General features: G+C 37.1%; 2 protein-coding genes across 3 annotated transcripts in view; one reads left to right on the forward strand and one right to left on the reverse strand.

Moving 5' to 3' along the window:
• Nucleotides 1–1212: 1212 nt before the first annotated feature.
• pomgnt2 (protein O-linked mannose N-acetylglucosaminyltransferase 2 (beta 1,4-)) lies at nucleotides 1213–15772 on the reverse strand. The gene is made up of 2 exons (XM_051866505.1): nucleotides 15508–15772; nucleotides 1213–5350 (listed from the first exon to the last, which is right to left on the reverse strand). Exon 2 carries the CDS (start codon nucleotides 5310–5312, stop codon nucleotides 3564–3566), a length of 1749 nt encoding a protein of 582 aa, XP_051722465.1. The 5' UTR covers nucleotides 5313–5350; nucleotides 15508–15772; the 3' UTR covers nucleotides 1213–3563.
• Nucleotides 15773–18067: 2295 nt separating this feature from the next.
• The window catches only part of snrka (SNF related kinase a), a 55729-nt gene continuing 49029 nt past the window's right edge, over nucleotides 18068–24767 (forward strand). The window contains exon 1 of one of the 2 annotated variants that reach the window (XM_051864281.1): nucleotides 18068–18288. The gene's annotated coding sequence lies outside the window, so the exon portion shown is untranslated. Of the gene's footprint in view, nucleotides 18289–20770; nucleotides 20992–24767 lie in introns of those variants that run through there. The other variant, XM_051864280.1, reaches the window with a different exon arrangement.

Consider the following 24767-nt stretch of genomic DNA (forward strand, 5'->3'; position numbering starts at 1 on the left):
TGACAGATAGACTTGTCATATATTATTGAAAAGGTCTCAACTAGCAGAATACAACAAGCATATTTGTGTAAACAGTGGTTTTGGTTTGTAACTTCGCAAAATATTAGTAAACCATAGTAGATAGCACATCTTTATTTAGAGCAGGTGCTCTTGAACAAGCCCAAACACAAGACAATGCAGAGATGACATGCTGCTTGGCTAAAGCTATAGGACTTCCGAGATCCAAACATGCCGTGATCATGATGCAGTGTTTTCCAATGTCATTTGAAAGTTCAACCAATGGAAACCGGATCTAAGCTATGGTGGGTGGGTATAGTGGGTAGGGACGATGTATTAAATTGCTAACAGTGATTGTATATTAATTGCCTAAATTATTACATTATTAGCTAACTGCATTCTCCTAATTGTAATGTTGACATGCATTCTCTGTAAAGCTGCTTTGAAATGATATGTATTGTGAAAATCGCTATACAAATAAATGTGAATTGAATTGAATTGAATTGTATCAAGATGCTTGGTTAATTATGTTTTGAAATAAACGGCTAGCCTACTTAATCCATTGCAATGCTTGAAGACATTAATACATTTAGAATGCGTAACTATGGCATTGCGTATGGCGCTTGCTTCATTTTTCCTCGTGTCTGCTGCACTTGTTTTGCACATGAGCCATACGCACCTCAAAACTACACACTCTAATGATGACCTTGCTTAATCGACCATCGATAAGTTTTATTGATTAAATTATTATCGACAATTAATCAATTGTCAATCAATCGTTAGCATTCCTACGTTCAAACAATCTAATCTAGTCTGAAGTCCTAGGCGGTGTCTGAAATCGCCCCCTATACCTTTAAACAGGGTACTATTTGAAGGGACAGTCATTTGTAGTGGTGTCCGAAACCACAGTGGATGTTATCGAGTGCACTCATTCAATCCCATAATGCACCGCAATAGTGACTGTACAACTGATTGGCCAGAGAATATCCATAATGCACTGTGAGAGTGGCTCACCGAATGAATTCCCACGTCTCGCCAGAAGATGGCACCCACAGCTGAATCATCCATCGATTTTCTAAACCACTGGTCCAATGTGGGTACATATGTAATATCATACAAATATAAATTCCTTTTTAATTGATTATTAAATTGTTTATTTAAGGTTTAACTTTACGCATGGTATAAAAGTCCATGATTCTCCTAATCATGACTGCTGGATCGAAGCTCTTTACCAGTCCATGTTACACATTTCAGTTTAATAATCCAGCACTTCTTAAAGGTTTAGAAAATGTTTACAAGATATTGAATTGAAAGACAAATTCATCAACATTGAATAATAATATTGATAAATGATACAAGTTAAATAACAAGACATCACAAAGACATTTGAGAAATTGTCCATTTAATAAAACTGACAAAAATGATATATGGCATTCCAGTGGCACATAATGGTAAATCTCATGAACTGGCACAGGGAACGGGACAGTTTACAGGACCCAAGCCTGCAATCCTATATATCTCTCTCTCTATATATATCTATGTATTTAAAAAAAAACAAAAAAACTACCATCTAATGATTGAAATGAGAGAATGCGGAATCTGAGAAGTTTCCAACCACAGACAGCTGTTTCTCACCCCAGAGTGTAGGCAAGACAGATTTACATGCTAGGTTGCTTTTCTCTCTGAATTTATGCAAAGGACATTTCTGCTATTTTGTATAACAAACAGAATTCATTTATTATCCTCATACTTGAATAAAATTACCATCAAAACACAGAGTTATGCTAATAAACTGCATGGCTGAGGTTTGCCGTTTCCGAATTTCAATTAGAAATGTTCTTGGTTTAATCTGTTTTAGGATCATTCAAATTTATTTCCATGTGATGCAGAATGTCCTCAATCGAAGGACAGAATAAAACCTCACTGAGGGAAAAAAAAAAAAAAAAAACACAGGCGCCCTGACAGGCCATTCAGAACAACACAAAGAAAGAAAGCTTGTGGTTGGTTGTTGAATTTCGTATGTTCCATTCATTGATCACAGCAGTGAAAAAAATCAAATACACAGTGCAACCTTTGACAAATCGGGGCTACAGTATGTATAGCTTTCCAGAGTCTTCTTCAATAAATAATTGGCAGAAATAAAGCACGTTTCCATCTTCTCAATAATCCATAAGTCAGCACAACACAGCTTGTTCTTTGCAGAAATGCAGATATGCAGATGTGACATAATATGAAGCATGTGCACAACATCTAAAAACAAAAACAAAAAAACAAAAAAACAACAACAAAAAAAAAAACAATAGAAACCGGAATTATCCTTCTCTAAAGCATGTATAGATATGGTTTTATGCTCATTTGTTGAATGACAGGACATTGGAAGCACATATAAACAGTGGTTTCTTTACATATATGAATAGTAATCTTCAGAACTTTAATATTGCATTCTGTAAGGCGTATGCAGTCATAAAAGGTTGGAAGTACTTTTACTCCTTTAGTGGCTGTTTAGCAAATGCTTTTAGCCAGTTACTCTGTAACTCTACAGTTCATGAATCTGCCTTTCCAAGGTTTCAACCTAATTTATTTCTGCTACTAGCCCACTATGCCGCTACCACCAAATATACTTCCCCTCTTAACATAGAGATTCCAAATTACTCAACACAGAGTTAATTACCGACATGCCACAAAGAAGAAACATTAGAATTTCATGACACTATCTCAAACTATTTCCAATCATCAGGTGCTACCTACTGAAGTCTTCTGTCTGTGATGTGATTCTATAAACCTTACAAAAATGAGATGAATTTGATAGATCTCACTGGCAAACAAATTCAAATATTTCCTACTGAACAGTACAGGTAAATAATAATCAGTGGTTTTGAGGCTAGTTATAAAAAGAAAAAAAAAAGAAAATGGAAACATCAACACTCCAGATGCAGAAAACTAATCAATCCAAGCTAGAAAACAGCAGCCCATTTTTAAAATAGTACAATGTACAGTACAACGTTTACTTTTTTCTTGTATTTTCTTACAGTTACTTCATACTATATTTTTAACCCCCCCAAATTCTTCATTATAACTAAACGCAATGAAAAATACAACACAAAACCTTGGGCAAGAGAGAGCACACTAACAAAATCACATACAAATCAGATCAGTTCACTTAAGCCACAGAAATGTATGCAATATTTCAGTTAACAAAAGCAGGCGTCAGACAAAACCAGTGTCTTGAACTTATAAATATGAGTTTAAATTACATAATACATTTCTGATAAATAAATTAATAGAGAACTTTGTTTGGATGGTAATAGGAAATCTAAAAGGACTGGCAGTTCTATAAACTGCATTCCCTTCTAACCTTAATTGCAGTCAGGGCTTTCATTCTCCATCAGTTCATGACACTCCATAAGGACCATGAACAACAGTCAAGTCACAAGAATGACTACCAAGGTCGAAAACAATTCACCCGTGTCACAGTTTAATTTTCAGGATAGCTCCTGAGAATTAATCTTCAAATTAATTCTACACTAGCTGACAGTAACAGTGTTACGTTTAACTTGATTGCTAAATCAAGTTTTACATATAAGAACATCTGCAAACGGGCCCAAGAGGTTCTTGTTAAAGATACAGCGCACCCATACTAAATATGTGGTAAAGGGTTTGATGTTCTCTGAGAAGGTGTAGTTCTGATGGGGCAGAATGTAAGGCATATATGTGTTCTCTCCCTGCTCCTGGATCCACACCTCATATTTCACCTCTTTAACCTTCAAGTACTTCAGGTTCCAAGGGATCTGCCATGACACTGAGAGCTTTGCTTCATTGGTGGCCTGTACTGATGTCTGACACTTGGGCTCTCTGACTCGACCAGGATGTACAGTGCTAGCCACCTTGGCCTTTTTAAGATTAGGCTTTTTTAGAGCATCTCTAAGTAAGTCCAGAAAAGAGGCAATGTCCACAGTAGTGTCCTGGTAAATGCGAAAAAGCCACTCTGGATTACGACAACAAAGATGTCTTGGCACCTCCTTGCTGGCAAGGATACGTTCTTGTTCCTCTTTGTCCAAGTGGACGATGCCACCCTGATCCCAGGGGCGATCAGGGTATGTAACGGTGTTCTTTTCCATGGTATTTCTCCATGCGACATACTGAAGGTCCATGCCAGGTAAAGAGGCCAAGGTTTTGTATGGAGTGTACTGCTCTGGGTTTACAGCATAAGGGAAGAGTTCAACCACAGCGGCACCACGGGGCAAGAACATGGAGGTGATCATCTGGGCTCCATGCATGCTGACCAACATAGTCGCCCCACTAATAATTTGGATAATGCTATCAAACGACTGCTCCTCCAAAGACACAGTGACAGTCCTCATCTGAAACTCTTGGGCTAAAGCCAGAAGAAGTTCCACCTCATTGAGGATGAGCCTGTTAGTGGTACGTTTAAAAACTACAATGTAGTCATCGCCCTCCTCTCGCGTAATGTTAAGCCTCTCCATCAAAAATGAAGCAAACTGGCGGATCTCATTACCCGATATCAGAATGTTGGCTTTGGGTCCTTGCGGTTGCACAAAGCCATATTGGTACCATGTTGTCATCTTTGATAGTCCCACGTAGGACTTGGTGAAGCACATGAGTTTGCCAAAGGTCTTCAGCTGCTCCTTGAGAAGTGGTTGCTTACTGCTGAGCAAACGGTAGAGATCGAAGTGAGCACCTTCACCCCAACCCTCCATGAAGACAAGCCTGGCCTCGTCATCCAAGTCTGAATACTGCTGCATTGTGTAGTAGATGGGCAAAAGATCATCGTGGAAAATATGCATGAGGTTGTCTGGGTTAAACCGGTTCAGAATTAGAGTGACATCTGGCACAAACACAGGTTTCGGCATGAACTTCAGAGCCGCTGCCGGGAGCTCAAGAAAATTAAAGTATTGAGTGTTGTGGTCTTCTACAGAAGAGAGGTCCAGCAGGGCGGGCTGGAAACGCCGAGGGCCAAGGTTGGGCAGCATCACAGAGGCATTACTGTGGAAGAATACAAACTCCTCAGCCTCCGTGCAGTAGCAGAGGTAGTCAAAGCGGCAGATGCGATCGGTGTGCATCTTGCCAGTGCAGACCATTCTGGTGCCATGTTCTTGGAGTGCTAACAGGGCACCGTGATAGTCGATGCGCACCTGTGAGAACTCCTGTGATTGGCGTGTGAGCGCTAGCTCCTCTTCCAACTGTGATGTGTGTTCAATCAGGCGAACATATTTCCAAAGCAAGGCTGCCACCACTGACACCAGCAGGCCATTTAGCACTGCCGGCAGGTTCATCCTACACCCAATAGCACGCATCGCAGCAGAACTCCGACCCCACGCTCATGCTCCAACACCTGCAATGATCAGAATACCAAATTTGAATAAGGAAGTTCATGAGTTACTGACAGCAATCTATCTTAAAACAGAGGTCTTCAACCCTGCTCCTGGATACACACTGTCCAGCAAAGTTTATTCCCAGCCTGCTTCAGCATGATTTTCAAGAGATCTTGAAGTGCTTATTTAGCCATTTCAGGTATGTTTGATTGGGGTTGGAGCTAAACTCTACAGGACAGTGGGTCTCCTGGAGCAGGGTTGAAGACTTCTGTCTTAATACATCATAAACATACACTACAGAATAAACACAGGATAAAAAGAGTAGGGTATAGAGAGAGAGAAGAGTACCAAATATTGTGAACTCCTACAGGGTGATATAAGACTGTTTTATGTTAGCACTTAAATGGGTTTTACATTGTGAATACATTGTGTATGTGTTTTTATATGTCAAGCCTCCAAAATCCGACTAGTAAAAATTAGATTACTACTGCAGGAAGTTTGTATTACTTCAATAATCATTTTAAAGTCCCCCTGTAGTCAATCATTTTATCCCTTAAAGGAGACATCGGATGCAAAATGCACTTATACATGGTGTTTGGACATAAATGTGTGTTGGCAGTGTGTCTACACAACCACTCTATAATGATAAAAACACTCTATAATGATAAAAATCCACCCAGTGTTTATTTTTTTAAATCCCCATAAATCATAAGCACTTTCTCAGATCAAGACATTCTCAGATTCTTGTAATTTTGCACAGGCCCCTCCTACGACTCTTGACGAACACTGCCGTTTTAGCATAGACAAACCCTGAGTGAGCTGTAAACAGTCCGCCATTGTTTCGACGCCGGAGCAGGTGTATACAAGAATGTCTCCCAAGCGACTGAGGTGTTTTGTTGTTGGCTGTAAGAATGAACATAGCAGTCATCATTTACTCCCAACAGCTAAGCCGATGAAGACGCAGTGGATTAACTTTGTTTTTGAAGGGAATGCGACCACCAATCTACCTAAATGTGTTTGTTTGCGTGAATCACTTTACATCAGACTGCTTTCTGAACGAGGGACAGTCCAAGGGAGGTTTTGCTAAAAAGTTGTTCCTGAAGAATGGATTGGTACCAACTGTTTGTGATCCAGCTTCACCTCCAGAAGAAGAGAATATAATTTTTATTTATTTACTTTTAACTGCACGTGCAAACGGGGCGAGTCAGAGCCGGTTGCATTTAGTCAGAGATTACAGTTGGTGTTTAAATTCCGTTTGTAAGTATTTAAAATTGGTCCAGTCGAAGGAAACAGTCTTTGTGTGTCAAGTTCAGTCTTAGAATTTTTCGGCTAGTCATTAAGAGTTAAGCTGAGTTAACAGTCTCAGAGAACATTGTTATGTCATCATTTCTATTTAGAACCTTCATAATTGTAATTCATAACCGGTCGTTTATAATGAACAATGCATTAAGGTGGTAGTCTTTTTACAAACTGTGTACGTTTTATGTAAAGATAACATGGTAACACTACATTAAGGTTACCTTTGTAAAGGTTTATAAAGGTGTTGGTTAATAACTAATAAGTAATTACTCAAATAGAACTTATGGAAAATGGGCATCCGATGTTCCCTTTAAAACTCATCTTTGATGGCTGCTCTGTTAAGTCTTCGTTGTCAGTTAGGAACCTGGGTGTGCTCTTTGATACCAATCTTTCATTTGAAAGCCATGTTTCTAGCATCTGTAAAACCGCATTCTTCCATCTTAAATATATATCTAAACTATGACATATGCTCTCAATGACAAATGTGGAACAGTTAGTTCATGCGTTCATGACCTCAAGGCTAGATTACTGTAACGCTCTCCTGGGTGGTTGCCCTGCTCGCTTGATAAATAAACTACAGCTCGTACAAAATGTAGCAGCTAGAGTTCTTACTAGAACTAGGAAGTATGACCATATTAGCCCGGTTCTGTCAACACTGCATTGGCTTCCTGTTAAACATCGTATAGATTTTAAAATCTTGCTAATTACTTACAAAGCACTCAATGGTTTAGCTCCCCAGTACCTGAGCGAGCTCTTATTGCATTATAGTCCTTCACGTCTATTACAATCTCAAAATTCAGGCCAGTTGATAATACCTAGAATATCAAAAGCAACTGCAGGCGGTAGATCCTTCTGCCTGTTTGCCACCTGATGTCACCTGGTTTCTCCCAAGTTTTTTTTTCTCCATTTTAACACCTGTTTGCCACCTGATGTCACCTGTTGGAGTTTGGGTTCCTTGCCGCTGTCGCCTTTGGCTTGCTTAGTTGGGGACACTTGACATTTGATATTCAACAGTGTTTTGTTCTGCCTGCATCGACACCACTGTATGCGAACTGAACTGAGCTGGATGATGACATCACTGTTCACTCCAGTGCTGATATAGATAAATTAACTAAATTAATAACTATTGATTCTTACAACCGAATGAATCAATACTGAATGTACTTGAGATGGACAATGACACCATTTTCTTTAAGAGCTGCTGTGCAGCCAAAAGTATATACCAGTTATCACCGTAAAGCTGCTTTGACACAATCTGCATTGTAAAAAGCACTATATAAATAAAGGTGACTTGACTTGGGTCACCAAAAAGACATATTTAAACGATTTTTCCAGTGAGGGGAAAAAAAAAAAAAAAAAAAAAAAAATCGTCATGCCTTTTTAATGGCTTGAATGCAACCGCTTCATTTAGTATATGCAGTCCATGAATATGCAAATTAGCTCCACCTCCAATCACTCACACCAGCTCAGAGACCCACTTGGTCAACTTTTACTCAAGTTACTGTAGTAAAAGCTGCACAAAAGTATTGCTCTTCACAACGTCGGACACTTTACGGTAATTAATATGATTAGCCTTTTGCTTGACTACATTATCAAACAACTAATATGTTGTTAATATTACACAAACCATGTTCCTGTTCGCCATCTTAGTCTGCCTTCTAGAAATCAGCATCCTTTGAAATGCTTTGAACATCATAGAATGTCAGTAGAGAAAGGCATATAGTTCATCATAATATACATCATATATATAATTCACCTGCTATATTGCTAAATGTACACGATTTTTCATATCAACAGAAAAACATACTGGTATGGCTTCTCTTGAGACTCCCCTGCTACGCAGCATAGTTAATGATATGCTAAAGCCCGCCCACACTTTGACGTGATTGGTTACAAGGTAGTTTGTGATGTCAGAAACACTAGCGATTTCAAACCACGTTTTTGAGGCGGTCTTTGGTTCACTGGACATGTAAGAAGAAAATACTCAGCAATGGTGTTAACTTATGAATTTGCACATGGTTTGTCTTAAAGCATATTAAAAACACCACATAGACATATAAACAACATCAAAACTAGAGGGGGTCTTTAACTTAAAGTGGTTAAACGGAATTCATTACCTCCTGTCATTCTTGTGACTTTATTGGATTTGCCTGTATTCCCTTTCAGTACTGAGCTTTTATAAAAGCTTTTATAAAAGACCCTTGACATAATCTCATCCTTTGAGCTGCTGGCATTCTAGGGTAGCCTGCAGAGCCATGGAGACCACAGAGTGGCTAAAGATGCCCACCTGCATCCACACATTCACAGAATTTGGCACTAAATTTCTATGTGCGTGTTCTCAGTGCGCCATGTACGCAACAGCCTACAGGCTAATGCTTTAACTGTGCCTGCTGGTTTGGGACAATAAACAGACTGTTTTTAGAAGGAGATAAGAAAATGTTTGCGGAAAGACATAAAGAACCTGCTTCAGTAATCTGAAATAGCGACAGCTATTCCTATTGTTCACAATGACTGCATCAAATTGAGGGTGACAACATTCTAGCTATGTTAAAAGCTTTATCAGTACTAAAAATTAGGAGGAGGCTGGCAGAGCTTCTTGCTGTCACATCTCATGGATGAAAAATGCTAATTTTCAGGATGTGAAGGACAATCTTCCTTGTTTGTTTTCATCCATAGTATTTCATGTTTTGAGAATTAAGCGGCATTAACGTACGATCCACAAGGATACAAACAGCAGAAATGGCAGTGTCACCAGCTGTGCATTTAATTCCCTTCACTGCATAGAGACAACCTAGAGGGAAACATAAAAAGGCTTTGCCAACTAACAAATGCCTGCAAAATGTCAGCTATGTATTGAAACTACTGAGCAGACCCTTAGTGGCACCATCTCAGCTAGCATAAGACTGAAATGTCTTTGATGTCTGCTTGGAAATTAGGCATAAACTGAAGAATTAATGGTTTTAAAGCCCTAACTGCTTGAGCTCCCCTGAGTGTATTGCCTCAGATGTTGGCAAAATTTCACATGATCTCCTAACAGAGCAACAATTAGCTTTTACTAATTAATAATTCTCATAATAATACTAATTCATAATAATTCATTCTTGCTATATTATCAAATTAAAGAAAACTATAAAAGTCACAAATAATTCAAGACATACCTAAATTTGGCTATACAGTAGGTGATAAATAAACATTGCACTTCATCTCACACATTATTTATCTGGAAAAAAAATCAGCAAGGATGGGTGTAAAAAAAAGAAGTTTTAATAAAGTAAGAGCTGTCATGAGCTCCAAGCGAGTCCATTTCTAATTGAGTCTATTTTGGTTTCAGGTAACATTTACATCCGTTTCAGTGTTCAGTCTTTCTCTCTCCTGGGACTTAACACCCACAACGCTGTTTCGCCTACACCATTCTGCCAGTGATTATTTTAAATAACTTCACTCAACTCAATGACTCTGCACCATAATCACTCAAACAAAGTATAGCCTTGATTAAACAAACCAACAAAATGATTTTCAGTAATAATATGTGGCACTCTCATAAAAAAAGGCTATTTTCAAAATAACATACTAACAGGCCACTCTTTCTGCAATTTCAGTATCTGCAGTTCTGTAGGTATACTGTGCACAACATGCACATTTTCTGTGTGCATGGAATACCCAGATGACCTACTACATGTGCAGTATACAACACAAGAATACTGCATGGAATACAATAATGCAATAAATTTGACTTGGTCTCCAATTTCCAGTCTGACAAATGAACGGGAAATAAAATCAGCAAAGATTTTCAATAACTCTATTTGACTCATTATTTGACCAGACTAACAAATTTTAAGATTTTTTTCACAAAATGTAATTATAAATAACCATATTTATTTCTTAGAATTGTAATTGGATGCAACGTATGGTCATGTGGCAGCAATGCGGCAAAGTAGTATGGAAAACAGTTAGATACTAATAGTTTAAAAATAATAATAATAATAATAATAATAGTAATAATAATAATAATACAAATTTATATAACACGAATTGTCCAATTTGATTTTTCCTCATATTTTGAAGATAATGTCTGTAAACTTAATGGATAATGTCTTGGCAGAAAATTACCAGTACCTTATAGTGTTGAGCAATATGCTCCATAATAGTTTATTTAATTATTTACTTAGTCTTATTATAGCAGGAAATGAGAATCGTTGTCTATCATTTTGAGCAAAGATTGTCACGTCTTAATTTATTGGCTTAATATTTCTCTTGTGGCCCAAAGAAGAATCAATATTTATTTTTTTCCTTTTTTTTTTTTTAAGTCGGTGTTTGAAACTGCTTTTGATTTTCATCGATGGCTGATTATTGTGCAGCGTCTTTAGACCTATTAAAGACATATAAATTTAGTAATAATATTATTATTATTAATAATAATTTGTTATTGTATTGTATTTGGTGTTATTAGTGTCATTAAAATGTTTATATGCTGTGGAAACAAAAAATGCTGACAAACAACGGTCACCTTGTAATTTTGTAGTCTGTTTTAAAAACATTTTCATTGAGGAGTCCTCAAACCTCATACACATGTGTCAAGTGTCAGTTATGCGGTAATTCGTTAAGAAATTATGTGGGGAAAATGAACTGTAGGGCCAAATTTTAATCTGATAATAATACTAGCCTGATAATAATAATAATAATAATAATAATAATATGTAAGGAATAATTAGCGACAGGCCATTGAATTATTAGAAAATAATGTACTGCTTTGCATCATGGCCGCATTATCACCTTGGGTGTGCATTATTTTCTAACAATTCAATAGTCCGGAGTCAATTATTCAGCTTATACTACGATTACCACACCTCAAGACACTGATATTGTATTTCAAGACATTTGCATCTCATCCCAAGCCTGCGTTGCTAATTCCAAAGCATCATTTTAGAACTAGTAGCCTTGAGCCATTGATAGTAGGTTATTAATGCAGTTGAGAGAGAGAGAGAGAGAGAGAGAGAGAGAGAATAAGCATATGTAAATTAGCCTACCTGAGTTTGTGCGTCTCTCACAGCAGCAGTGTCTCTACTAATAGTGAAACTGTAAGTTTATCTACCTCAAGAACCGCACAGTTGTTACCTCGCTGATGAGAAATGTCATGTAGCATTTAAGTTGCTAAACTATTTTACTGATTAATTCATCAGAGCAGCGCGGACAACACGTTTCTGTGCGAGTGTGAGTCCATACTGTATGAGTGTGTGTTTGAGAGAAAGAGAGAGAGAGAGAGTGCGGGAGAGAGTATGCGCTTTCAGGACATAACACGTATTTTGTGGCAAAAACCATGATAATAATTTGTCTTTTTTTTCCTATCATTTACTATAGTTTTTTGCTTGCTTGGTGTCGTTGTGGGTTTTGATTCTTTTGTGGTTGTAGGCTGTAAAATAACTAAAATCATTTGGTGAAGTGATATGGAACTGTAATGCGGTCAAGACCTGCCTGGAACTACTTTCACCATGCTTTTCCCTGAAAATAATTGCACACCTTAGAACGTTCAGACAACCAATCAGATTCGAGCATTCAACAGCCCGAAGCATAAAATAATAATAATGTGCATTCACACCATGTATGATATTACAACTTGTAAAAAGTTTTTACATCCTCTAGAGCTCATAATTACAACTTTACGAATTTTCTGAGAGCTCCTACTTGTACCACGTGACTGCTGTACCACCGGAGCGCTGCAAATTCATTTAGGTGTTGATAGTGTTGCCAGAGAAACGCATGATTCCCAGTCTGAGGATGTGAACAGTTCTGAGTAGAACATCACGTGTACTCATCTAGAAATGACGGTAATTGCAACATGGTGTGAACACAGCTATAATGATCATCTTGATATCATCAAAGGCATCCACTGACTATCTGACTATCATCGATACATGATATCATCTATCGGCACAACCTTTTCCGTTTTTCTATGGATTTTATGGACAGTGTAGACAGTATACCATGTACAATGGGCCATATTACATTAATCTGGGAATTTAATATTAGCCTTCAATTTCAGGATTTTCTGGTTCCCAATACCAAATGACATACCCGACCATTTAACTCTGCAAAGTGGTTGATCCTTGACTTGTATTAGAATCTGATATGCTAACTGAGCATGAGGTTGTGGATCTGATCTTAAGATTACGTGCAAGCTCATGTGCTTTACATGCTCGACTGTTTTGATATCATTCAGATCTGGCATGTGTTTGTTGATGCTATGAGCAAAACTGACGACAAAACCCAGAGGGAGGATGTTAAACTGCTTGCATGTAATGCACTGTGATTTGGATCAGATTATGGGAGGTTCTTTCAGTGCCACAACGAAAAAATCCAAGCTAAATCCAGACCATTGACGCATATTAACATTTCAGAGCTCTTATCATAGGGGAAAAGGGTTTTAAACTGATTTGTTTGGTGAAGCGATATGCAAACACATTAAAGAGACACAGAGGCGAGTAATATGCTAAAGAGCATAAAGACTTTGGGAGCGCATGGCACTAAGGAGCCTCGGTCTATCTGAGCTGTCCAGATATAAATCCCTCTGCAAGAGCAGACAGACCTCACGTCCTTGAAACGCTGTCCTTTCTGTGCATATGAAGAAAGAAAGCAGGGGGTCACATCATGCAAGAGAGGGGTTTTTTTCCGGAGGAGCCGGGTCCACGTGTTTATGACTGTGTGTGAGAGAATGGGAATATGGGCCTGGCTGACAGGGCTTGCCCAGCTCCCTTGTGTACAGCTGGGCTGTTTGCTATGTGGATGATAAGCACCACAATGATGGGGGAAGGCAGCCTAGTGCTTCTAATGCATTTTAATAAGGCTCCTGGAAAGACACGGCTCTCAGTCTTTCAGTGGCTTTCTTCTCAGACGAGTCCCTTCAGGATAGCCAAGGAGATTCCCTACTCGGCTCCCTGCCCACGACAGAAAACTCTCGGGCTAAAGAGACACAATCATTATGCCTCTTTGAATCCCCTGCTAAATTTTTTAATTACCTTCTGACTAGGATTTTTGGTCATTTTGTTGCCGATTTTGAATTTTGCTGATGTACATGTACTTCAGATGGACTTAGCATTACAGTGTTTTTTTCAGCATCTTGCGCCATGAGCGTTTTGTGTTTAACAATTTCATACAATGCACTTATCTTGTATATGTTTATCATTTTTTTTGTACCTAACAATTATGTTTTGTGACGTACATCTAACATAAAGTGGAACCAGAAAAATAACACTTCACAAATTTTTTAAAATTAACTCTTGTAATACACAAATGTATTTGGCTCTTATCTTCTATAAATTATCATAAGGTGGTGAAGCAGGTTCCAGATTTCACCTATTGTTATTACCTATAATAAGCTGCATGCTGATAGATATAGTAAGCACTGAAAAAGGCAAACGTCTTCAGCGTCCCTCTGTTCCTCAGGGACAGATGAAGAATGGGTCTGAAAGCGCTTTTCAGTGGGGGTTACAGGGAACAATGTCACTCTGCCTCCTGGGAGAAAGACTCTACGTAACACTGCAGAGCTGGGTTGAGGACAGCAAAATGACAAAATACTGGAGCAGGAAAAAGACAAGGTGCAAATCAAAAAGAAAAAAATATACATAAGAACGATTGAGGCTATAGCGTTTTTCGAGAATAGGGAGGACCAATCCAAATCGAAAAATACTTTCGCTGATGCTTTTGATGATAACATCAACGCCTAAATGTTGTGGCTGTTGGACACAATGAAGGCAGAGAATTCAATGTGTGAAATGTTGTTTGCTATCAACTTTAATTTGAAATGCATCTTTCTTTACTGACAGTGTTTTAGGGAAATCAAAAAAGCATGAAATAGACATAAAACAGATTTATAAATAATATTTTTAGAGATTTAGATTTTTTTTTTCTGTTCGTTGCCTTGTACATCGCAGTTGAGCACATGTTCTTGAGGTGCCATCAGCACTGTCATTTTTCTACTTGTCTTAACTTCTTTACCCAGTTCCCATCATGGGGTCTTGCGTCTACCTAGCAACTGTCATTGAGAAGACTGGGAATGCTAATAGCTAATAGCTTTCTCCATGTATTATAGACCTCCTGTCAACCAAAAAGGAAAGTCCTTCTGAAGACAGATAAAGTTAAACAGATAAATTAGACAGACTTTAGCTTCAGATTTTTCCTATAACAAGCAGGAACCCTGAGTTAGGATGTCTCAGAGGACTCAGACAGGTCTAGTTTTGAGAGTGACGTCTGGCAGGCATTCCTGTCCTTGACAAAAATTAAAGTTCCAATGTAACAGTCAGTAAGAAAGCATGTACATCTGAAAAATGCTTTTCAAAAGGTTGGCTTTTGTTTATATATGTCAAATGCTTATCATAGTAATGGTGGCATCACATCTAGTGCTGTCCTTCCAGTTATGCCCTTTGCACCCCGTTTTATTTCTAATATTACACTGTGCCTTTAAAATGGTCACTCTTTGACGTTTTCATGACATGAATCATCAGGTCAAAATAATTTGTATCAAACAGATCTGACTCATTTGAGTACAAGTCATTCATAATTGCAATTCAAGCACTCATAAATTATCAAATAAATGGGGTAGGCTATATATTTCTCCTATGAAACAACAGGTAGCAGTTTAATACAGCTATTAGTGTTATGCAGTGATTTACATATATTAGAGTCAAGAAATCATGACGTGAGGTGTGATTGGAGATATCTGGAATAGAAATTGAGTGGGTGATCGATCGGTAATAATCGAGAAGCATCTACCTTTTCATGACGACAGCTCGTAAAGAAAAAAAAACTTTTTGCATTAAGTTTTCCAAAACAGACACATAATAATACACAACAAACCATATGGAAAAGCAAATGCATATCATACCTGTGGGAAAGGTGAGCCAGGACGAAGTGATGTGAATTCACTGCAGATACACTGTTTCAACAACAGCTCCAGCAAACCTGTGCCAGTGATCATTCACAACTTTACAACAGACAAACGCAGCATTTTCGGGTTTATTGTGTTAAATACATGATGTGTTCATTCACCACAGCGATTAACTGATGGCTTCTCGGCAATTTTATCGCTACGTTGCGAAAAATCGACTCTGTCGCGCGTATTCTGCGAGCATTTACCCAGCTGCTGGAGAAGTCTCCACCCACAGCGATGACCGAGCTCAGATGAGAAAACCTCGCGAGATCTTATCGCCGCTAATCAGGCTGACGTTTGTATTCGTGTGTTATCGCGAGAGCATCGCAGCACAATTGAGTCCCATCTGAGAGCGCCGCACAATGAAAAAGTAGGCTGCATATTAATATCAAATTTATCTCCTAGTTAATTTAATTTATTTTTAATAAAGCTTGTTAAATATTAAATGGTAAACTGAGATAAACCGAATTATAGGTATAACACACTGTCTCCACCAATTTAACTCTAGGCCTATTTAATTATTTATTTACTTAGTCAACAAACTTAAGAATGGATTGACTTATGGCATACTTAGACATATTCTTATTCACTTAAACTTTAAACTTGACATTCAGCTTGTTTATTTACGTGAATATAGCTGTATAGGTGACTTTGCAGATAAAGCTTTGGAAGGTGTTTGAGTATTAGCTACAGGTGATTGAGTAAATACTATTAATCATTAAACTCTTAGGTGTGAGTGTAATTTCAGAAATTAGTTTTAGCAAACAAGCTAAAAGTAATAGGCTAATATCCATAGATTTCATAATGTCACAGAGATTGAATTATATAGTATATAGTACATCTGTCATATGAACGCAGATAACAAAGGTGTGACCTGACCAGGCTGCTGAACTTTTTTATCGACTTACAGTTTGCCTAACTGAGAAATTACTCATGCAATGATTTAAGCGTCTCGTGTTTTGAAAATGATTCATTTGTCTTTCAAAGGTGATATCAGTGAGTTCTCGTTGATTCTAAGCGGTAACACAACGCCCTCTAGAGCCAATTTGAGGTATAACAACAATTTATTAAAATACGTTCATAGAAGATTGAAAAACTAGTAAAATTGTATATTTTAATTACTAAAGTGATCAGTACCTATGTGTCTCATAATATGCAAATTGTTCTTTTTCATACGTTTAATTAGATTCTGAGGTAATGCAGAGCTCTTAAATACAAAAAGTACCAATAGTGACCAGTAGATGGCAGACGATAGCTTTAAAAAGCCATTTTGTGCTTTTAAGTTCCTTCCTTATTAAGTGGAATGTGAAAATAAATGCTGAATTTAATATTCCCCTGAATTAAATATTCAATGTTGAGGCGGTGTGTATATTGTAGCTACAATAAACCTTCTTTTCAAGAAACTAATGGTAATCTCTTGCTTTATTATTTATTATTATTAACAGGGAAAAGTGTTACAGATGCGTCAAAATACAATAAATAACATCATAAATGTAACAAACAAGTGTACACTAGAGGGGGCTTAATATAGATCTACATAAAGATATTTAAAAGTTTACAAATATTTTTCTTGAAAGATGTAAAACATTTTTTTTTTTTTTTTTGCAAGAAAACTTACATTTGTGAATATTGAATTTTGCCATTAAAAGTATATTTTTTATATAAACCTGACTGTGCTTGTCTCTACAGTCCTCCATAAGACCAAATAATAAATCTTTCCATAACAACACAAATTGGTCATCAGTGTTCTTTGCAATAAAATCACAAATATTTTGCCAAAATGTTTCATTGCTCATACTCTGTGCATTCACGTGGAATTGACCTGCATCTCTCCAGTGAACTGCAGCATTATAACATCTTTGATAAGGGCCATTGCAAATCCATGTCTCCTGGGTCAAGAACCAGGCTATATGGCTGTTCTGCAACTGTAATCAGTATCTAACTCTATCAAATGTGTCACATTGCTGATTGCAATGGCATGCTTATTCTATCATAGTATTATGCATTATTTATAACAATAATGATTCCATATGTAGGCCTGTTTACTACTTGAATGGATGTGTTCCTTACGCTGAAATAAGATGTTGCCTCAAATAGGCATATAACACAATTTTCTTTTTGTGAAAGCAGGTGCGGTGCATTATATAGGCCTAGAAATAAATATAAAAACTGAAAAATCAATTTATCCCTGGATACATTTGGCCGCTATGGTTTCATAATTCTCTGTTTAGAAAGCATAGAAAATGATTACGTGCAAAATAACTTTCAAATGGCCCATACAAAAGAGCTTAGCTTTGAGAATAATAATAATAATAATAATAATAATAATAATAATAATTTTTTAATGCAAAACCATCCACAATATAAACGCGTCCAGTGACGTACAAGAATGCGGTTGTTTTAATTTTAGAAGTACATTTAAAACCTAGAAAAGACAACACGTTTCAAACGAATTACTATTTCCGCACCGTTAAATTTACTGATTGGTCAAATATGTCACGTGATATGAAAACGACCCGTAATCTGTTATAAACAAGCCTAATCTTGTTGAAAAATGTGAACAACGTAGCTAATTGAATTTAATATATTTTACGACAAATAATGTGTTTACTCAATGTTCTTCCGTCGAGTACGCGATGATGTAGGCATTTAATGTTTCAGCTTTTTTTTTTCTTTCATGAAAGCGAAAGAGTGATGCTGGTGAAGAAAGTCATAAGGGACTGGAGCAACATGACGGTGAGTAAACGATGACAGGATTTTCATCAGAAATTCTGGTCACACTTTATATTAGGTGGTATTAACTATACTAATATTAAATACTACGCACAAGACCATGCATTTATGTATTTAGTGTGTTACTACATGCTATTCTGATAAATTCCCACATTTATTGCTAATGACTTTGAGGTATGCTTGGGTTTAGGAGTAAAGGTAAGGTTAAGGGTTAGGTTTAGGTTTTGGGGTAAGGGTTTGGGTTACAGGTAGGGGTGAAGTTAACAGTGTAACTTCAAATGTCAATTAAATGCAAGTATTTTAAATGTAATTACATATTTAATAAGTATATTGTATAAAATGGTGAAGTACACACATAAAGTGTGACCGGAATTCTAATTAATCTCCTTACATCTAATATTTATTTTTAATGTGTGTGTTGCGTTGCATATCCGTGACTTGAAAACCATATAGGAACATATTTTGCATACGTTGTCATTTATCAGGTTTCTGCAAATGCTCCCCTTACCATCAAAAACCTAAAAAGTATATTCTGTATGTTCTATTCTGAACTGCTCGTTGTCTGACTGGCTTGAAAAAGTCAATGAAACGTATGGAATAAGCAATAATGGCACATAGCTATTAGTTTATTAGCATAAAGTTAGCAATAATTTACTATTTGCATAGATGCAGACTGACCCAGCCATGCAAGTGCTATGTAAACTATTAATAACCTCCCCGGGCACATTAGCGATGAACCATGATGAGTAGCCTACGTTTTTGACACCAGCTGACTTGCTTCCAAAGACTATTGCTTCAGCTTCACCCAACACAAGACAAATGTCGTCCACATTGTACGAACAAATGTTCCCAACATTTCCGCTAAGAAAGTAATTGTAAGCATCCAGACTGCGATTTGTTTTTACCGCATCTCTAATGCAGACGCACGCAGTATCAACCAAATAATGATAGTCGTCTGGATACTTAAGGTAAACGTTTAATGTTCTGTGTGAAAAGTTTGCGCCTCAAAGTCTTATTTAAAGGGCCCAGTTATTCCACATCATCGTTTATTTTCAATTTTTGTAAATGCCTTAACTGTTCCGTTTGCGCTAGACCAGTGGCTCTCAAACTTTTTAGAGTGGAGTATCCCCTGAAGGGATTACCATCCTTCTGCGTACCCCCACTCTTCCACTTAGACTGCAGTCACACCTTTTCCATTAAGGGACAATATTTGTCTCCTAAATTGATTTTCCAGTGTGTATTTTTACCTTTATGAATAACTTTATAAAATAAATAATGTTTTAATGTAAAATATTGTATTGCATATTTCTCTATTGAACATTTTTTTAAAAACTTTTAAATAAAAAATGTTCAATAGAGAAATATGCAATGATTGTAAAACTAAGCAATACTTTTAAATATTAAACTAAAACCGCCAGTAGGTGGCAGCAAGTCACTGTTTTATGAGTGAGTCATCGAGTCATTCATTCATTCAGTAACGAAGCAAGTGGCTGTGAATGAATCATTGAATCATTGACTCTCACGATTCATTCAAAGCCACAGCCGCATTCGTGTGTTGTAGTTCTGGTGTGATTTTCGTTAGAAATTTATTCTTCGTTGCAAAACAGAGTAAATACTGACAGTACTGTGTTTAAAATGTACGTTTTGTTTTTTGATCTGTTATATAATGTCACGTTTGCAGTCATGTGGATATTTGGGAACAACTGCATTCTTGCTCGTTATCAACAATACAAGAACTCACACAATGTATGTTTTTGTATCGAAGAAAGTTTGAGTTTTAAATCGATATCAATAAACTATCTGTGTCTATATTTGTTCTTCATGCGAGTAAGTGCTAAATCCCCACTTATACAAAGGTGCATTGTCGAGAATGGCTGTAATTGAGCGATTTAAGGCAGCAGACTGCACGCAACCTATCATATGCATGCTGCATCTGTGACTGCAAAAGATGTGTTAATTTTATTAAATGTAATGGATTTACGGCATTTTGCCAGTTAAAAATGCATGCTCGGTTTTAATATTATTTTAAGGTATGGTAGAGTTAGATGAACTACTCAGCATTTTGTTCGCGTACCCCAATTTGAGAACCACTAAAAGTTGGCTCTGACCGTTTTGACATTTAAAAATGGCACCACCGGAAATGCTTCAGGGCCAGACATGCGCAGTAGCATTCTAACGCGTTTGTTATTGTTTACGTCCATGAAATAGTCGCAATTTCTGTTCGCAGAAAGATTTTTTTCTTTTACAGAAAAAGTTGTTTAAAATGCTATTTTAACCTTCCTTAAGCAATACTCAGAGTTAAACATGTTTATTGTACTTGTTAGACCCCATTTTAACATCATTTGGAAGATTGAAGGCTCCATTATGATGATGGAATTTGAAAACCGTATATAGTCTCTTTACACAAGCGCTAAAGTTACGGCCACATAGCGCCCCCTGTTGATGGTATTTTTCAGTGCAGCCCGCCACAATGTGACTCATCCGATGTTTCCGTGCAGCTCCATGGTTTCAGGGCGGAGAGCGAGAAGCGCTGAGAGTCGCACTTCCACCAGCAGCCTTTGCACACACTGATCAGTACTAAGCTCATACACACACACACATACACGAGCTGGACTCACACTCAGCCGGGCTTCACCCGTCTTCGGATCTTCAGCCGCCGGAACATTTAGGAGTTTTAAGTGGTTTTAATGTTCGCCCGAGCGAGCGGTAAGTCAAAGCTTTGTGTGATAGTGCATTAGAATGCTAACACGGTTAGCCGGTTAGCATCTGTTTAAGGCACAATAAACGTGCGTTAAAGAAGATCCATTTATCTGGATGTGATTTGACAGCTGCATGCATGCTCTATGGGGGCACATGATGCTGGATCGGCCTTGTTCCAGTTTATCTGGTCATCACGGGCTGTATTAGAAGCGTGTAGCCAGTTAGCTATTATTTATATCCTCTTCCTCTCTATGGATGTATGGAGCTCATAAGGAGCTTATGGGCCAAATCAGGCCTGACATGCATGGGCATATCAGGTCTGCTTTAACATGATGTGTCCATGATCATCACCAGACATGGATGCTTTTCTCTCTTTGCACATGTGGTTCTGCTAGCATTTGATGCTAGGAGAATGTTTAATGATGATGGACTTTAACAAGTCTGTTTTTTTAATGATAAGCTTGGTTAATTGCATCGTATCAAGAAGATGGATGCGGTTTTGCCTGCTTCTGATGTGTGCATCTTAGTAACTGTGGTTTGATGCTCTCAGTATTAAAGATTGTTTATCCATCTATTGTGATCACATTACTGATCCATTGCTGCTTGTCTGTTTTTATGCAGGTTTCTTTTTGTCTAATAGCTTTGTGAACACAAAACGCTTTAATTTGCTGGGTTTCACAAAGCTTTGGGCAACAGTCTTCACTATGAGTTTTAATTCTTCATCAGTCCTTCCATACTCGATTGCAGGGGCATGTAAGAGTTCAGAAGATCAGGTTCAGTGCTGTACTCTGATCAATGTGTCTCATGTCACACTGGAATGTGTAAGGTGTGGAACACGTTCCTTCAGCCTAGTGTACTGTAATCATGTTATGCAACCAGAAAGGTAAAACTGGGCCTGTAACTTCTGGCCATATGATTGTGTTAATTTGGCAGGGTTGTATAATTTGTGGTAAAAATAAAAAATAAAATAAAGCCTACTGTATCATATTTGATACATGCAAGGCCTCTAAATTATCAACATGATCAGAACCTGTTGTACTCAATTTACTACTACATGCCGTCTGTCGTCTGATAGATAGGCCTAGTTCATACTTTTTTAGTAAGTAAAAAGCCTTTTAGTATAATTTAAAAAAATATTCAGGTTGTGGTACATGTCTTTCTGCTGTGAAATCTTTACTGATTTTTAAAAGTAAACTTCAGAAAAACTTTTATATTGGTATTAGATATTTTTTTAATAACAGTAACCTAGATTTACTTGAGTATACATATATTTTTTTAGAAAAATCTTGTTAAAATGGAAGTATCAAATGTGGTACAGCTGGTTTTTGAGGAATGTTTATTTATATCTCTCAGTCATCATAATGCGCCCCACAATAATAACTACAGAGCTTTGATCATAAAACTAAGCATTTAATTATCATCTACTGTAAAGCATATTATATATAGAGTGAACTGATATTTGTATGCATTTTGTGTAAACAGTCTGCTAAACACATTGCATATATTTGCCTTTGAATAAAATTGAGCTGTTTTTTCCCCTCAAGTATGATCTCCATATTCTCAATATATCATACTATACGGGCCATAAAACTAAAAGCCTAATGTATCATATAATACAAACCTTAAAACATATATTTTGTTTAAAGTATGGGGAACAATACCCTCATGTCGATTCAATAAATATCACGATACAATGTTATTCCGATACTCCAGGACATATGATAAACGGTTAACAAAAAATGTACTTTTGATTAAAATGCTTTAATCAAATTTGGTATTATATTGGGGGTGGAAATTAATAGGCTTGGACTTGGTGCTGGTAACCCAATGCACAGGTCAATGGTGACACCAGAATAAAAATATTCATGCTTATGAAGCCGAAAATACAGAATTATTTTAGACGAGTATGCTTGCACTGACTAGATGTATGTACAATAATGTAGGCCACTTTTTACTAGTGACATAAGACATTTGGCATTATCAGGACCCACAAATATTCCCCCATTGCATTATTATACATTATATTCAACATTATATATAGTAGTTTAATGTAGTACTGACACTAAAACTCTGTGAACTGAAAGTAATTTTCATTTTGGGTGAACTATACACAATACATATTGTCACTATCCACGATGACACGATATATTGTTACACTCCTGCTTTAAAGGTTTAATAAACTTCCATTTAAAAAAAAAAGATTTTTCTGACTATAATTTTATATGTCAGGTTTTACAGGGTTAACTCTGATTTCACCTGTTTAATGAGAGAGGCGATATTGCACAACAGTTACAATACCAGGCAATGAACAGTCATTCACTGACAGATTGTTGGCTGAAATGCTTGTGTATCAGGAATTCTCCAAAAAGGTGGAGCTGTTGGTGTGTAATTGCGAAAGGACTGTAAATGTATTCTGATTTTAGTATTTCACATTGGAACATTCAAGTAGGGGTTGACTATTCTGCTAGGGTCATTTGAATCCATTAGGACTGTGTGGTAATTGGTAGCCGTCCAGTATTAGGCTTTACAACAGGATATGATTTATTAAAGCTTTGCTGTAGGCTGCTCAATAGGCAAGCTGAAATCTGAAATGCTGTTTGTGCTGATCTCCCACTTTGGTTGTGTACAAAAGGATTTGGAGCATCTGGGACGCATTTTATAAATGCATACTAATATTATACTTAGAAATTCTCACCACTTCAGTATGGGGTTTGGTGTCAATATCAATGATAATCAGCTGTTTACGATGACAACATATTAATCACTAGTGCAGGGGCCTGAACAATGATCCAAATCCTTGAACAATTGCTCCTCTTAAACCACAACAAGCTCTGTTTTATGAAAAGAGAAGGACATTTCTTTCAGTTCAACAAAAGATGGTGTAGTGGCCTGTAGTGTTCATTGTTAATGAACAAAGCTATTTTTGTGTACTATGAAAGCACTAGCAAAATTAATGAAACTGCAGGCTAATTAACGGTGTTTGCCAAGGAAAACTTGCTGCTGCTTCTCATACTTAGGGTTAGGGATCTGAATAAATCTATAACTTTTAGGGATGCACCGATGTATCGGCCACCGATATTTATCGGCCGATTTTTGCTCAATTTACACCTTCGGCATATCGGCTGTAGCAGGAAAAGGGCCGATATAACAAATCGATGGTTTATAAATTAACTGCGTGAAGGAACTGAGCTGTATAATGACTGTTGCGTAATCCTAGCGCTAATGTCTGCGCTTTAATGCTAATCCAATAACAAAAGATCGCACACTATTCTTGACTGAATAACTTTTGTAACTTTCATAAGTGTAGCAGACCCCATCCAAATGATGACCGATGATGAGTTTATTGCGTCCGTTTTCACTCCAAACAAATCACCACAAAAGCTAAACATTACAGAGCACAAGAAGTGTGCATTAAACTCTCTCTCTCTCTCTCTCTCTCTCTCTCCATTGCATTATCATCAACATACAGCGAATTATTCAAAACACTTACTACAACTAACAGTTAACAAATACATACAGATCTTATGCCTTTTCGAGGGGTGCTTAATAAACGGACAAACTTTAAATCTGCAAAATAACTCTGAAGAACTGCGTACTCTCCTTGTCAGTCCGTAGAATAGAACACCCATCAAAATAAGAGTCCTGCCTTAGTAAAGGTGTGCAGTAGTGCAGATCTCATACATATTTAAACTTACAATAAATATTAAAATGTATACAAAAACAAATTAGAAGATTAATCACAAGTCTGTTACAATAAAGAAGGAATAATATGTATTTAATTT

Source organism: Ctenopharyngodon idella, chromosome 16, assembly GCF_019924925.1.
Source record: "Ctenopharyngodon idella isolate HZGC_01 chromosome 16, HZGC01, whole genome shotgun sequence".
Classification (NCBI taxonomy): Eukaryota; Metazoa; Chordata; class Actinopteri; order Cypriniformes; family Xenocyprididae; genus Ctenopharyngodon; species Ctenopharyngodon idella.

Bases quoted from the DNA above. Each gene is read 5' to 3' on its own strand.
- pomgnt2 (XM_051866505.1), bottom strand. From the start codon at position 5,312: ATGCGTGCTATTGGGTGTAGGATGAACCTGCCGGCAGTGCTAAATGGC.